This window comes from Macaca mulatta, chromosome 13 (genome assembly GCF_049350105.2).
Source record: "Macaca mulatta isolate MMU2019108-1 chromosome 13, T2T-MMU8v2.0, whole genome shotgun sequence".
NCBI lineage: Eukaryota > Metazoa > Chordata > Mammalia > Primates > Cercopithecidae > Macaca > Macaca mulatta.
Genome location: NC_133418.1, coordinates 113,167,720 through 113,183,300, shown reverse-complemented (window position 1 = coordinate 113,183,300; position 15,581 = coordinate 113,167,720). Strand labels below are relative to the sequence as shown.

The 15,581-nt window shown below is 48.2% G+C and overlaps 1 protein-coding gene across 5 annotated transcripts; it reads right to left on the bottom strand.

Annotated features, from left to right (window-relative positions):
- Positions 1-276: 276 nt before the first annotated feature.
- Positions 277-12,422, bottom strand: NTSR2 (neurotensin receptor 2). 5 transcript variants are annotated; one of them, XM_002799143.4, is made up of 4 exons: positions 11,733-12,422; positions 4,235-4,508; positions 2,152-2,242; positions 277-823 (listed from the first exon to the last, which is right to left on the bottom strand). In XM_002799143.4, exons 1-4 carry the CDS (start codon positions 12,354-12,356, stop codon positions 646-648), a joined length of 1,167 nt encoding a protein of 388 aa, XP_002799189.3. In that variant the 5' UTR covers positions 12,357-12,422; the 3' UTR covers positions 277-645. The 5 variants fall into 5 exon arrangements, with proteins under 5 accessions (XP_002799189.3, XP_014967213.3, XP_014967214.3 ...); XM_015111727.3 differs by having other exon boundaries at positions 4,293-4,508; XM_015111728.3 differs by having other exon boundaries at positions 4,302-4,508.
- Between the last annotated feature and the right edge of the window lie 3,159 nt (positions 12,423-15,581).

Here is a 15,581-nt window from a genome sequence, read left to right as displayed (position 1 = left end):
CCAGAGGCAGGAGGGGACACCAGCAGCGCACTGGCTTTCCAGAGCCTGCAGAGGCTGCTGTCAGTGTCAACAGCTGCTCCCTGCCTGGGAGAGAATGGAGAATCTTACTACAGCTCATGTGAGGTACCAATTTGGTCAGCTTCTGGGGTACTGTTGATTTGTCGTTTGAAGAAATTCATAGGACATCTGAGCATAAAACTACAGAAAAGTGTCGTGGGCTTTCAGGACAGCAGGAAAGCAATGATAATAGCCATGCAACAACAGTAGCAACAGAAATCGTGCCAGCAAAAATTTATTGAGCATCTACTATGCACCAGGCTGTGTGCTAAGCACTTTAGTCTCAGACAACACTAAGAGATGGGTGCTCTTCTTTATCTCCACTACACAGATGAGGGAGCCTGAGGCTAGGAGGGGTCACGTGGCTTCCCTGCACTTGATGGTTCTCAGCAGAGCTGGGGTTGGTGGAAGTCACCCTGGCTGCAAAGCTTGAATGATTAGTGATAAGGCTGCTCACCTGCTTTGCCAGATGATTAAGCAACTGGTCATTCTGCTTGTTCTGTTCATTTTTGTATGACATTCGGGTCAGGGTTTCTGGGGGATCCCCAAAGCCTGAAGCTGTATCCATTAGGGTGGGACTGTGGGGCTTCAGGGGGTAACCGCTCCATGGGGGTGGTGTTCTCCACACAGGGAGCTGAGGGCTTCCAGGAAGAGCTTTCTGAAGGAGGAGGACATGACGTTGTAGAGGAGAGGAGTCAACGCTGAGCTGACGTAGAAAAGTGTGTTGGTCACCATGTAGAAGTAGTGGTAGAAATTGTACAGTGGGCTGCAAGAGAAACCCGGAAGCCTGGTTAGAGGATCGATCACCTCCTCGCAGTGTCTGCTTCCTGCTGGAGAATGCCTCTCCTCCACAGAGCTGCACGAGGAAGCCTGTTTTCTGCTATCGGGAAGCACAGTGGTTTTTGTTTGTTTGTTTGTTTTTTTGTTTTTTGAGACAGAGTCTTGCTCTGTCTCCCAGGCTGGAGTGCAATGGCACTGTTTACTGCAACCTCTACCTCCTGGGCTCAAGTAATTCTCCTGCCTACAGTCCTGAGTAGCTGGGACTACAGGCGCACACCACCATGCCCAGCTAATTTTTATATTTTTAGTAGAGACGGGGTTTCACCAAGTTGGCCAGGCTGGTCTTCAACTCCTGACCTCAGGTGATCCACCTGCCTCGGCCTCCCAAAGTGCTGGGATTATAGGCGTGGGCCACCGCGCCTGGTCAGGAAGTACAATGTAAATTCCACAAATGTTTTCGTCACCAGCAGCTAATGCCCTCCACCCCGCCTCTATGATCTGCCATCCCTGGCTGCAGTTCCTGGTCACCTCATGCTAAGGTGACGCTGCTGACTGACAGGGGCCGTCTGTCCAGCCACTGAGGCCCTGGGTGCCCCGGGCTGCTGTGTATGGTCGAGAGATGTGGCTGCACTAAGAGCCAAAGGTCCTTCTGAGGAGCCGCACTCCTTGCTGCAGGTTCTCTGCAGTGGGAAATGCTTAGCATGAGCTCATGTTGCCTGCGCAAGTGTAAAGGGTGCTGATGGCTCCTGAGGAGGCATCTGTCACATGGCTCTTTCTGTGGAGGCTTCCTGGGACCTCGATTCTTTTGGATGTTTGACTCCCACTTATGATTGGGGCACAGTGATTTCCGAAAGGCAGATTATGAATTCTCTCATCTTCTCCAACCGTGTCATAAAAGGGGGTGCATGTCTTGGTCTCTGCCAAGGAGACCTTTGTTAGCTCATGGGGTCGCAGCTTTGTGTCTTCCTCACACTCTCCTTGGAATAGGAGAGGAAGGAGAGAGAGGGGAAACCTCAGAAGCATGGCCCGTTCTCCCCCTTCCCAGACTGCAGGCTTCTCTTTCTCCTGTAGTGAGAATCCCACAGTCTTGGCTAGGCCTCTCATGCACACGGCCCTACCAGGTCAGAGACAACGCTCTGTTCCCCATCCCTGGCGGGGAGATTTCAAGGCACAGACTGCACGGGACCAGGTGGAATGCAGTCCAGGGTTCCAGAGGACCCAGCAATGGAGGGTCCCTCTGCAGAGCAATGGAGACCCCAGGCCCAGCCCAGTGGGCCCCCGCCCTGTGTGCTAGGGCCCTTCTGCCACACTCACTCAGTCCATGCGTCATCAGGGACGTAGCAGTACATGAGCCTGCGGGCATGGTACGGCAGCCAGCAGATGACATACATGGCCACGATGGCTCCTGCAGAGCATGGGAGAGCGAGAGACAGCGCCAGGAGAAAGCAAACACATTCTTAGTTACACCATTGCCGAGGGAGGATGATGCCCAAGGGGTCAGCAGCGTTGCCCTCTAACTTGGTCCTGGAGTCAAGGGTTGGAAGGACACTTTGAGGTTATCTGCTATATCCCAACCCGAATCTCTTCTCAAACCTCATATGATCCTGTCCTCTGGGTGAATGTCCACTCTGGCCATGACCTGGACACAGCATGCTTCTAGGACCTCCTCCTGGTCACTAGAATATATTCCCAACCCAGGGCTAGATATCCCTACTTGATTATCTATCTGCACGTACAACAGAACTTGTGTCTTTCTTGGGCCAAGCATGGTGGCTCATGCCTGTAATCCCAGCACGTTGGGAAGTCGAGGCAGGTGGATCACTTGAGGTCAGGAATTTGAGACCAGCCTGGCTAACAGGATGAAAATTAGCCGGGCAAGGTGGCAGGTGCCTGTAATGCCAGCTACTTGGGAGGCTGAGGCAGGAGAATCGCTTGAACCTGGAAGGAGGAGGCTGCAGTGAGCTGAGACCACGCCACTGCACTCCAGCCTGGGTGACTGAGCAAGACTCCATCTCAAAAAAAAAAAAAAAGAACTTGTGTCTTTCTTGTCTTAGAAAGCTTCTTGCTCCTTTAGTCCTTTCTCTGGTTAATTTCTAGCACTGCCATTCATCTGGCACTCAAGCCAGGAGCCAGAGACTCCTATTTTTCTGTTCCTCTCTGTATCCAGTCTATTAAAAAATTCCTTCTTAGCATCTCTCCTCTGTGTGCTTTCCCTGCTCTCACTGCTACCTCCCTAAGAGACTCTTACCTCCTCTGCACTGGACTATGACGAGTTTCCCAACCTCCCACCCCTTCCCTCTCCTGCTTCTATTCTGCTCTGACTGGCAAAGCCATCATCTAGCCCAGGGTGGCCCCTGAACCAGCAGTGTTAACATCAATGAGAAGCCTGGTAGAAGTGCAGAATCTTGGGCCCCGCGGCTTGTATTTTACGACTCTCCAGATCATTCTTACACACCCTGAGGTTTGAGAGGCACCATTTAGCCCATTCTCCAAAGTGCTGAGTGCAATAGGTCTCACAAGCAAATCTCCCCTCACTCATGGACATCAACTTTTTCAATGACTGGCCATTGTCCATAAAATGAAGGCTGACACCTTCATGTGCTGACTTTGCGTTACTTATTACATCACATTGCACTTAGCTCTTGTGTCTCTGTTCATACACAAGACTGACATTGATGACAGCAGAGACTCTGTCTTGTACTTGATCCTTCTATACCCTAGCTAGTGCCTGGGTTATGGTGAGTGCTTGGAGAGACCTCTGCTCTCCTGTGCCTTTTGGAGTTTCTCTTATAAGGCCAATTTTTCCCAGAGACTTACGAAACAAGAAAGCAAACGGATCAGTGTTGTAGGCGGGAAAATGGAGTTCGAAGGGAACTGGATTGAGGGACCCAGCCCATCTGAGAGTCCACAATTTGCAGCCGCAGTCTTTAAACTGTTCCTTGTGTTCGTCCACACTGCCAGACTTACTGAAAAGTGGTCAGGTCTCTACTTGCCTGTGTGTGCTACTCCCTGGAGCAGATTGGAGGCTTCATGTACAGAATTCCTATTCTTTCCTAATTATACCACCGAACCCTACATGAAGTCTGTTGATTATACAGTTCCCCTGGGACATAGGATTAAGGAAGCCTTGAGAGAGGTAGTGACTTGCCGAGGTCACCCGGCCAGGGATTGGTGGAGGCAGCCCCAGAATCTGGTCAGGGACTGGTGGAGGCAGCCCCGGAATCTGGCCAGGGACTGGTGGAGGCAGCCCTGGAATCTGGTCAGGGACTGGTGGAGGCAGCCCTGGAATCTGGCCAGGGATTGGTGGAGGCAGCCCTGGAATCTGGTCAGGGATTGGTGGAGGCAGCCCTGGAACCTGGGCCTCTTTCTTCTGGGGTGATGTTGCAGAGGACTTAACTGAGAACCTGGATGCTGCGCTGGAGGCTGCGGATCCCGCGCACGTCTTTGTGTCTCACCAGGCTGACCTGGCCTCCCTGGATAAAGGTCTTCTTCCATACGATGAAGCTGAGGAGGCCCTCCTCACTCAGCAGCTGCAGGCGGCTGGGAGTAGAGCTGCCCAGGGCAGAAGTGGACGGCACTTGGGAGCAGAGGGCCAGCAGGTGGCTCACCATGACCCCATTCAGGAAAGCAGTTAGTGCCAAGGGGAGCACGAAGGACACCAGCACATTCACCTGTGGAGGTAATGGCAAGGACTATGGGGCAGCGCCAGGGCCCTGCGGCCCTCGCCATCTGGCCATGCCCCAGGCCCAGAATCTGCGTCAGCAGAAGGGGCGACAGAAGGGTTAGAAGATAAGGTTGAGAAAGTTCTCAAAAAGTGAGGAGAGAGAAAAGAAAATCTCGGATTAGTTTAGGATGTTCATAATAGGGGTTCCAGAAAGAAAAAAAAAAAAAATAGAGAAAACAGAGGGGAGGAAATTTTATTTGAAAATGCATTCAAGAAAGTTTTCCCAAAGTTGAGGAATCTGAGCTTCTAGACTGAAAGGCTGCCTGAGTGCCCAGAAGAATGGATGGAAATAGACTCACGGCGAGTCTCGTTCTTATGACGTTTAGCACCTTTTTTGGGTATAAAGAGAAGATCTTGAAAGCTTCCAAACAGATAAAACAGGTCATATAGATAGGATGGAAAACCAGAATGACATTCACTTCTTAAAAGCAATGGTGGAAGCTAGAAAATCATGAGCAGTGTTTTACAATTTGTGAGAAAAATAGCTTCCATCTTAGAATTTTATACCCAGCCATATTGTGACAAACGTGAGGATAAAAGAAAACAATTTTTGACATGCAAATTCTCAAATTGTTTTACCCTCTATGGACCCTTCCTCAGGTCTCAGGAGATTAAAAGAACATATGTTCTAGACAAATAAGGTTATAAGCCAATAAAGAGGAGGACTTGTCATTCAAAATGGGGTATCCCACAGAGGGCCCAGTGAGTGATGGAAGGGAGCTCCCAGGGGGCCCCTGCGCAGATGGAAGGGAGTCCCCAGGGGGACCCTGCGCAGATGGAAGCGAGTCCCCAGGGGGACCCTGCGCAGATGGAAGGGAGCCCGCGGGGGGCCCCTGTGCAGATGAGACTTCCCTGTGTTCCCCCTGTGCACTAGAGAGCAACCAGTGGGACTGGAGCAGGAGGCCAGAGAGCTCCAAAGAGAAGTGAAAAATAAAAGATGAAACTGGTAGGTTATCTGATGGATTGGAACATACTGAAAGAGCATTTACGCTTGTAATAGAGAAGCTGAAAATGAACTACAAATAGGTACGTAAAAAAAACTATGCAAATGAAAAAAAAGACCATACATTATTAACTGCAAAGAAAACAAAAGTCCTTGGATTAGAAAGAAAATACAACACATGGGTCATCTGTGAAGAATGTTTACATAGTCATAATTACATAAATACTGAACATAAATTTAACCCAGCACAGTGATAGAATTATACTGGAAGGAGGATGGGGCCAGTGTGTGTTGGGGTGATGGTGGAGAGGGCAGGAATAGGAATGTAGAAGAGTAAAATGCTCATTTTCTATAGGTGTATAAGACTGTGGATACAATTTAAAACTGAGAAATAAAGCTAGTGTGCTCTTTAGAAACAAGAAGGCAACGAGGGCAAGAGACAAGAACATATGGTATTTGCCTCTCAACTAGAGAAACAGAGAAATGAATCAGAGTGTGGAGAATGATGGGATTGCTGTTTTCCATCACACACCTTGGGTTATCATCATTTGATACTATTTGACTTAGAAAACCAAATTTATTTATATAATACCCTGTGTTTTAAATGTTTACTTTTAAAAATTCAAAATCAGTGTGTTCTAGGGTTTCTCCTCATCAGTTCTAAGGCTCTCTTCCACCTTTCTGTTAGCAAACATTTTAAATACTGAGCTTTTTTTTTTTTTTTGAGACGAGGTCTTGCTCTGTCGCCCAGACTGAAGTGCGGTAGTGCAATCACAACTTACTGCAACCTCTTCCTCCTGGGCTCAAGTGATCCTCCCACCTCAGCCTCCCGAGTAGCTGGGACTACATGAATGTGCCACTACGCCTGGCTAATTTTTGTATTTTTTGTAGAGATGGGGGTCTCACTATGCCGCCCAGGCTGGTCTTGAACTCCTGAGCTCAAGCAATCTGCCCACCTTGGCTTCCCAAAGTGCTGGGATTATAGGTGTGAGCCACTGTGCCTGGACTAACTGGATGATATTTAATACCACTTTAAAATCAGTAGGAACTTTCTGAATTGGACCCTGTGCCTTTTTATGGAGGTATCATTCATGCCTTTTTATCTTAATGCTTGCTCGCAAATCAGCAACACTGAGGGAAAAATAAAACACTACCTATGACCACCAATTTAGTTTGTTGAGGAACCAAACAGGTTTATATCAGTAATGACATGCTTAATTACTATCGATTTGTAGCTTTAATACCAGTCAAGACAAAGATCAAAAGTAAAAATATATTTATACATTAGTAATTCATCTTTGGGAGTTTTAAAATCTTTCTGGGAAAACTACAGTTTTTCGTACTTTCAAAAACTGTGAGCAATTTTCTTGGACAAAAAAACACTGATTAGTATGAACAGTGAATCAACTCACTGATGAAATATTAGAATCAAAATATCCTAATTTGAGTCTGCTTATTTTGTTGTGTTAACATACACTGTATGTTTCAAGTTAAACATTTTTAAATGCACTATTTGTCAAAAGATGCTGTTCGACTGACAGAATTTGTTTCACAGCTTCATTGCTCCAGCCAGGTTGAACCATGTCAAGGAAACTATGTGAGTAGCATATTTAAGACACAAACATTGCTTGGCATTGTTTGTTTGTTTGTTTCCAGGCTTGTCTCCCAGTTAGGAACAGCCTGGAAGTCACCACTGTACCTGCTGCTCTGTGCTTAGTGCTAACTTGTCATGGGGCTAAAGGTTACTAGTGTGGATGATAAAAAATATTGGTTCTGACATTAGTAGTTCTGCAAATACACACTTTATAGACCTTGTGTCAGCAGCTCTGGAGTAATGTTTTGCCTCAATAAGTAGCTCTGGGACTCGGAACCAGAATGTCACAGCTGCTAGATCCAGATCTGCCCAAGCCTTCAAAGGTGAACAAAAAAAACATAGAGTGCCATTCATATCAGTGATTTTGACTCATCTTTACTCAGGATCTTTACTCATAGTTAGAATATTGGCAGGTTCTAGATCCCTATGCAACTCCCAGCGGTCATGCAGGCAGCAAAATGCATCTAGGATGGGAGGTGATGATGACCTCACTATCCCCCAAGGTAACTGAGCTGGCTTCTTGTTTGTTAGTAACTCTGCACCACTAGCTTATAAGTCAGAGGTCATACAGAAGCCCTACTTCCTTGTCAGCGTGAGACAGAAAGACTCTGAAGAGGGAGGGCCCGTGGGTGCTCAAGCTCGTGAAGGAACCACCTTTCCTCTCGGCTTTGTAGACGCGACCCCGAATGCCTCAGCCTACTTTGCAGTCCTCAGATTCAAACAGGTCCTCAAGTGGTTCCCACTTGCCTCTGAGGCCAAGAAACCAGGTCAAGTCTGCAGGAAGGCACTGAGTCGCTTTAGCCCTTGGGATCCTGCTACCCAGCGGCAATAGCAGGACCTGAATTGATGTGGCAAAAGGAGGATGATACCTCTTTGTAGAGCCGGGGTACCAAGTGGCAGTGGACCAAAGTGGTGGGAAGGCCTGGGAAGATCTCCTGGGGGAAGAGAGCAGAGAGATGAGGCTGCGGGTCTCCAGCTGGCCCTCTCCTTGCTGGTCCTCCCACTGTTGCCCCAGAGGCCACAGGGACAGCTACTGTGGGTTCCTCATGTCCACCACCCTGTCACGCCCCTTCGCTTACTCATGCTCACGTTTTTTTTAAAAAAATGTATGTATATAACTTTGTTTAAAGAGTAAAGATGTTTTAAAAGCAAAAAAGTGGCCGGGCGCGGTGGCTCAAGCCTGTAATCCCAGCACTTTGGGAGGCCGAGACGGGCGGATCACGAGGTCAGGAGATCGAGACCATCCTGGCTAACACGGTGAAACCCCGTCTCTACTACAAAATACAAAAAAAAAAACTAGCCGGGCGAGGTGGCGGGCGCCTGTAGTCCCAGCTACTCGGGAGGCTGAGGCAGGAGAATGGCATAAACCTGGGAGACAGAGCTTGCAGTGAGCTGAGATCCGGCCACTGTACTTCAGCCTGGGTGACAGAGCGAGACTCCGTCTCAAAAAAAAAAAAAAAAAAAAAAAAAGCAAAAAAGTAAAAATAAAAATAAAATAAAAAAACAACAAACAAAAACTGAACCTAGGCCGGGCGCAGTGGCTCACGGCTATAATCCCAGCACTTTGGGAGGCCGAGGAGGGTGGATCACAAGGTCAGGAGATCGAGACTATCCTGGCCACCATGGTGAAACCCCGTTTCTACTAAAAATACAAAAATTAGCTGGGCATGGTGACACGCGCCTGTAGTCTCAGCTACTCGGGAGGCTGAGGCAGGAGAATCGCTTGAACGTGGGAGACTGAGGTTGCAGTGAGCCGAGATTGTGCCGCTGCACTCCAGCCTAGCGACAGAGCAAGACTCCATCTCAAAAACAAAACAAAACAAAAAGTAAATCTAGAGACGGCAAATGGAGCTGAGTTATTACAGAGAGGCCAGGGGTGGAGGAAGGAGGGAGCTTGATGATGAGTGAGGGGAGGAGGGAGGGAAGGAGGAGAGCAGAGCAGGTAGGGAGGGAGAGAAGACGGGACAGGTGGAAAGGCCCTGATTCTGCTTCCTGTGAGCCAGGCACTGTACTAGGCTGGGAAGGGAGAGCTGGAGTTAAACCCTCAGGTGGGAAGAAAAGGCAGGAAAGGAAAGAAGGTGAACGTTTGTTGAGGACCTGCAATATTCTGGGCAATTCCACATGATCTCTTGAATTATCACAGAGGATGCCAGAGGCCATGTTCTTGCCCAATGGACAGACCTGGGCTTGTGAACCCTACCCACAGACACTGAGAGGCCTCTTTTTGAGTCTGGGAAGAGCAGGAGAGAGAGGGGCTCCTGGGAGCCCTGAGCCCCGATTCTGACCTGAGATCTCAGCTGCCCCAACATCCTTGCTTCAGTTTTTAATTTTGGCTGAAGCTGCCTCCAGTTCTGCTTCCATCATTTGCAGCATAGAGTTCTGACCACACCCCTCTCCAGCCTCTTTTTCCCCTTCCACAATGGCTAGAGTTTTTCATTTCAGAAACATATTATGAACATTTAGTTTTTAGTTTTTATTTTTTGAGACAGGGTCTTGCTCTGTCACCCCGGCTGGAGTGCAGTGATGCAATCATGACTCAATGCAACCTCAAACTCCTGGGTTCAAAGGATCTTCCCACCTCAGGCTCCTCAACAGCTAGGACGACCAGGCATGCCACCACGCCCAGCTAACTTTTGTACTTTTAGTAGAGACAGGGTTTCACTATGTTGCCCAGGCAGGTCTTGAACTCCTGGCCTCCCACCTTAGCTTCCTGCCTTAGCCTGCCAAAGTGCTGAGATTACAGGATTGAGCTACGGCACCATGCCTTATAAACTTTTAAATGCCAATTTCCATGTGTAAAATAAACAAAGAAACAAACAAATACATCTTCCTCAGGCATTTGGTCCCTTCATCCCTCTCTGCGGGCCAGATCCCACTCTCCACACCCCACATCCAGGGAGACTTGTGTCCTGATTCCAGGTGCTCATTGGGGCCCCCAGACCCACGGGAAAATCACTGCAGACAGTTGTTCATAGCAGATTCCATGTGATGGGCAAGCTGTCTCTGGGCCGAGCCTGCCAGAAAGGAACTAGGAGAGGAAGATGTTGTTCAAAGAAGTAAGAGGTGACAAGTTCAGTGGAGAGAAGGCCCTGTTGCCAGGACAGCCACTCCATAGAGGTATACTTCTGAAGATGACTCAGTGGCCTCCGTGGATTCCAGGGGTGGGACTCGGAGACCTCCGTGTATTCTGGGGGCTGGACTGTGGGGCATGCTCAAGATCTGGAAGGATTCTGTCCATGGAGAGTCCCTGTCCCCTCCACAATGTTTAGATTGAATGGGAACAAAGCGGCTCCACTGAACACCCATGAAACCTTAAGATGTTGCCTGCTCCATGGATTTCTCCCGGTCGTGAGTGAAAAGCAGGTTGGTGAGTTGAACACCTTCCTTGAGGCCCTTCGGTCCCCTACCCCTGCCCAGGGTATGGATGAGCAGACACGAACAAAGGTGGGGTCTTCAGGAATGAGGAGAGGGTATAGAAAGAGAGGGGGGACTTTAGAGAGAGCCCTTTGACCATGTAGGCAGGCTGGGCTTCCAGCTGCAGGAGGCAGCTTAACATGAGAAGGAGCCTCACCTGGGGACATGGCACTAAGCAGCCGCTTAGGAGGCTGCTTAGGACGAGTCCCCTAAGGAGCCTCCACACCCTCCATGTGCCCTGATGAATTCACACAGTAAACTCTCCCATGTACCCTCGTGTGCCAGTGTGCAGAGAAGGGGTCCTGGCTCCACCCTGCTTTGTTCCTTTAGGTTTCCTGGAGGCCCAGCAGGGCCTGGAGGGGCCTGTGCTTTCTCAGCCTTTCCCACTTCCCCAATGTGCTGGATACATGAGATCATGGTCTAATGTGACTGCAGCAAGCAACCAGAGGACACTGGGTTGTAGAACGATGTGGAAATGGAGACAGACATTTAGAAAGGTGAGCATCACTTTCAGAAAATGCATTGTGAAGTGCTGCAAATACATCATATGCTGAGAGAATTCAGAAGACAGGGGAGAGTCCCTGGAGTTGGGGAGGAGGTGAGAGCAGAGCTGCACTTTGGGGAATAAGAAGGGCTGGAATCAAAAGCAGAATGAGCTTTTGACTTAAAAGCCAGAGGCTGGGCATGGTGGGGGTTCGGGGAAAGTGGGAGCAAGAGGTGTTGGGGGACGAGTGGCCTGGGGAAGGCAAGGCTGCCAGGGAGAAGGTAACAGGAAATGAGGTTAGAAGCCTGATCAGGCCTCTGGAAGAGAGGCCGGGAGTGCCTTCCCCTCCCCACCTTACCTTCAGGGAGGTCCTCTCCAGAGCCATCTGGGGGACTCGTTGGAACACAGACTTCAGGCTACAGAGGCAGAAACCCCGGTGGGTCATGGACTCCGTATTTTCACAGGCTCTGCAGCCAACTTTACGCCCAGTAACGTCTGAACACCACTCTCGCAAGAGTGGGAACATTTACTTTGGAGTTGATTTTGAATTCAAATCGGGATTTCTCTCAATGCTTCCCTTTGGCCACGCCTCCCTCCATCTAGTAAAATGGGACGAAGCAACGAGACCCAACTTTCTGGGTGGTGGCGAGCATTAAAGTTGAAAATGCCTGTTCCCCGGGGAGAGGGGGTTCCCTCCTCCCAGCTCCCCCCCCACTCCCGCCCTCCACGCCCTTACCTGGATGAAGACTTGGAGCGCGGTGCGGCTCACCAGCACGGTGCACACGCGCGAGGCCGGCTCCGGCTCGCCGCCCGCAGTCTCCAGCTCGTGCTTCTGCCCCATGATGAGGGCCATGGGCAGGGCGAGGCCAAGCGAGGCGGCCCACAAGAGCGCCACCAGCCTCTGGGTCCGGCGCGGCGTCAGCAGGCTGCGGGCACGCAAGGGCTGGCACACGGCCAGGCAGCGCTCGGCGCTCAGGCCGGTCACGCTCAGCACCGTGGCGTAGGCGCACAGCTCGCGCACGAAGTAGTAGCCGCGGCAGCCCAGGTCGCCGAAGACCCAGGGGTAGTGGAACCACACGAAGCTGTAGAGCTCCACTGGCACGCCGACCACCAGCAGCAGCAGGCCTGAGAGCGCCAGGCTGAGCACGTGGTAGCGCAGGCGCCCAGCGCGCCCGGCCCGCGCCTTCAGCACCACGTGCACGGACAGCGCATTGCCCGCCGCGCCCAGCGCCCAGATGAGTGCGTACAGCGCGGTGAACAGCACCTTGGCCCAGAGGCGCGTGTCCACGCCCAGCCGGGCGTCCAGGCTCAGCCCCAGGTTGGGGCTGGACCGCGGGGGCGGCGGGCTGCTGGTCTCCATCCCGCTCCCGCGGCCGGCGCTCCCTTCCTCTCACTGCCCGGAGTCTGGGCGAGCTGCCTGGTTAGTGAGCACCTCCTCTTCTCTGGGAACCTCTAGAACTGGGAGGACACGCCCCCGAAAGGGTGTCCCTGAGCCAACGTGGGATCGCGAGTGCCAGCCCGTTAGCGTCGGTCACACGTCTGGGTTCTGTTCAACCCAGGGAAGCGCGTGCTGGTGGAAAAGGGGTTCCTTTGGGGGCTGATAGTCACGAGTTGGGCCGGACTCCGCCACTTTCCAACTTTGTGATCTTGGGCAAGTTTTTTAACCTCTGTGAATCTGGTTTTGCAACTTTATTATCGACACTGCAGAATTTTTGGGAAGATGAAACGAGTGAATGTGTGTGGAAGTTTCTACCGGCAGCATAAATAGACATGGTGCTTTCGTCTTGCGCCTTGGCCCTTGTGTTGCTTTGTGTGTGTGTGTGCAGCTCGGGAGAGGTCTTGGGAAAGACTTTCCCAGCGGTTCTTACTAAAGGGCTGTTTCAATGCCGCCCTAAGAGCCCCAGGAATCTCCTTTGTCACTGAGAATACATCTTCATGGTGCCACACTTTCCCAGTCCTTTGAGAGTGTCATTCTCATGGAGCTAGGGGATGAAGTGAAAAGTGTCTTTAGCATGTTTTAAAACCTTTCACTTTTCTAAATTCATGCAGAACACTAGAATTTTAGAGTTGAAAGGCCCAGAGGCCTTCTCATCTCATCAAAGAACCCCTGGTATTTGCTGGGGGGCAGAATTGAAATTGGAACCCAGGGATCCTGACTTTTTTGTCTTCAGCAAAGTTGTTATGGCCGGGTGATAATCAGTTTAATCTTCCATGTGGGCATATAACCATATCTACGTTGAAATTGAGATTATGTAAATATACTTTTACTCTGCACAATAAATTTATTGAAATTATAAGCATTTATTGAATGATGAGAATCACTAACAACCAGGGCTGGATTCTTAGGCGTGTGACTGTGTTTCTGCACAGGGTCGCATGCTTGAAAAGGCCGTGTCCTGAGTCAAATGCTGTTGTCATCTGGGAATTCTGCATCATTTTTGAACAAGGAACCCTGCAATTTCATTTTGTATAGAGTCTTGCAAATTATGTAGCCAGTCATAACTACAAATGAGAACATCCCATAAGGAAAGTAAATTGAGCAGAAGCGGTTAGGCATGTATTTAGTCTGATGTGTTTTGCAATTGAGGAACAAAGAAAGGAAGAGGGCTTTGTCAGAATGTGTGATTTTTTAAATTATTTACAATTCCTTCCTAAATGGTATTTTGAAGTTTTAATTTTATTTATTTATTATTTATTTTGAGATAGAGTCTTACTGTGTTGCCCAGGCTGGAGTGCAGTGGCACAATTTCCGTTCACGGCAACCTCTGCCTTGAGGGTTCAAGCGATTCTCGTGTCTCAGCCATTGGAGTAGCTGAGATTACAGGTGTACACCACTAGGACTGGCTATTTTTTAAAATTATTTTTAGTAGAGACAGGGTTTCACCATGTTGGCCGGGCTGGTCTCAAACTCCTGGCCTCAAGCAATCCGCCCGCCTCAGCCTCCCACAGTGCTGGGATTACAAATGTGAGCTACTGTGCCTGGCCCTGAAGTATTAATTTTAAAAGGAAGGTCGTGTCCACTTAATTTCTTGTGATCTCAAGGAAATTAAGAGATGAATCAAGGCCCTAAAACAATAGGAAAGATGATGAAATTGCTGGGCAGTGGAGAGGCTGTGGTGATACACAGTGCTTGTTTCTCTGAAATCATTGTTTAGAACAATTTTATATGGCATCTCACGGGCTTAAAAGCTTTTAATGAGTTAATAAACTGCTACAGATCCAACTGTTTTTTCTATATAGAAGTCTCAGTATATGATGTGAAATCTGAGACAAAATAAAAAATGTTTGTCACGACCACTGCCGAGCTCTGTCCCTGTTTTAGCTCTGATTGTGTTCCACCCGAAGACTCCTCAGAGGAGAGAGGGAAGCCCATGTGAACGGGCAACAGAGAAGTTCGTGTATAATATATGATGTTCGGGGTTGAGAAATTATCTCAGAATAATTTCTTTAATATCAAGCAATATATGCCTTTCCCGTCTGCTTCCTCCTTTCTGTTACGCTAAGCGATGGAGTGTATCATGCATCTCCTTTTGCTTTTGTGCCAGCAACTCAAAATTAAATGTAATATTTACCCTGGTATCCTAAAGGTTAACATTGATGCTTTTTCTTCTTCACATGCATAAAATCACTTCTGCTGCATATTAAAGTACAATGGTCATTTCAAAGGAAAGCATTTGTGCACTTGCCCGAGTCACAAGATGAACTTGCTGCTTTTTCCTTGGAATATTATTTTTACTTGAAAGTATGACTGCCAAACTATGGTTATTTAGGCCTGGGTATTTGGCAGATATTTTCTTAAAAATGAATGAAGTAAGCCTGGCACTTAGAGAAAATAAAAATAATAGAACATATTTTGGTAAATAAATTTATAACATTTGAGCTTGCAAAAAGAAATTAGGATGTTGGACCATAGTATCTGCCATTATGAACTTGACAGTTTCCCAACATCCAAAGACTTCACTAATGATATCAATGGTCGTATTAGATAATGTGATTTTTGTGTAATGAATTGTATCAACAGTTGGATGATCTGTATGGCTACTAGATGAACTGGTATTTTGCAAATAACCAATGTATGAGGGTATAAAATTGTGCATGAGTAAAAGACCCATTCAAAAGGGAAAGTAGACCAATGGATTTTAATGTAACTGATTATAAAAAATTCATCAGTATAGTTTCAGTTTCCATATTGTAACAATCTTTAAGAAGCCACTACTTGTCAAATTTGGTGTAATATCAGAGAATAATATCCACGAGTATCTGAAAGATTATTAAAATATCCCCCCTCTTTTTCAATTATATGTCTTTGTGAAATTGACTTTTCTTTATATACAAATTGGCTTTTCTTCATATACGTCAACCAGTGTATAATATTGGAACAGACTGAATGTAGAAGCAGGGAATCAGTTGTCTTCAGTTTAGCCAGACATTAATGAGATCTCCAAAAATATGAAGCAATACAATGCAATTTTTTAAAAATTGGAAACATGGTTATTTCTAATAAAAATGCATTGTTAGCATGTAATGGGTTTATTATTTTTAATGAATTGAAAATATATACTTAAAATATTCTCAGTTTTAATTT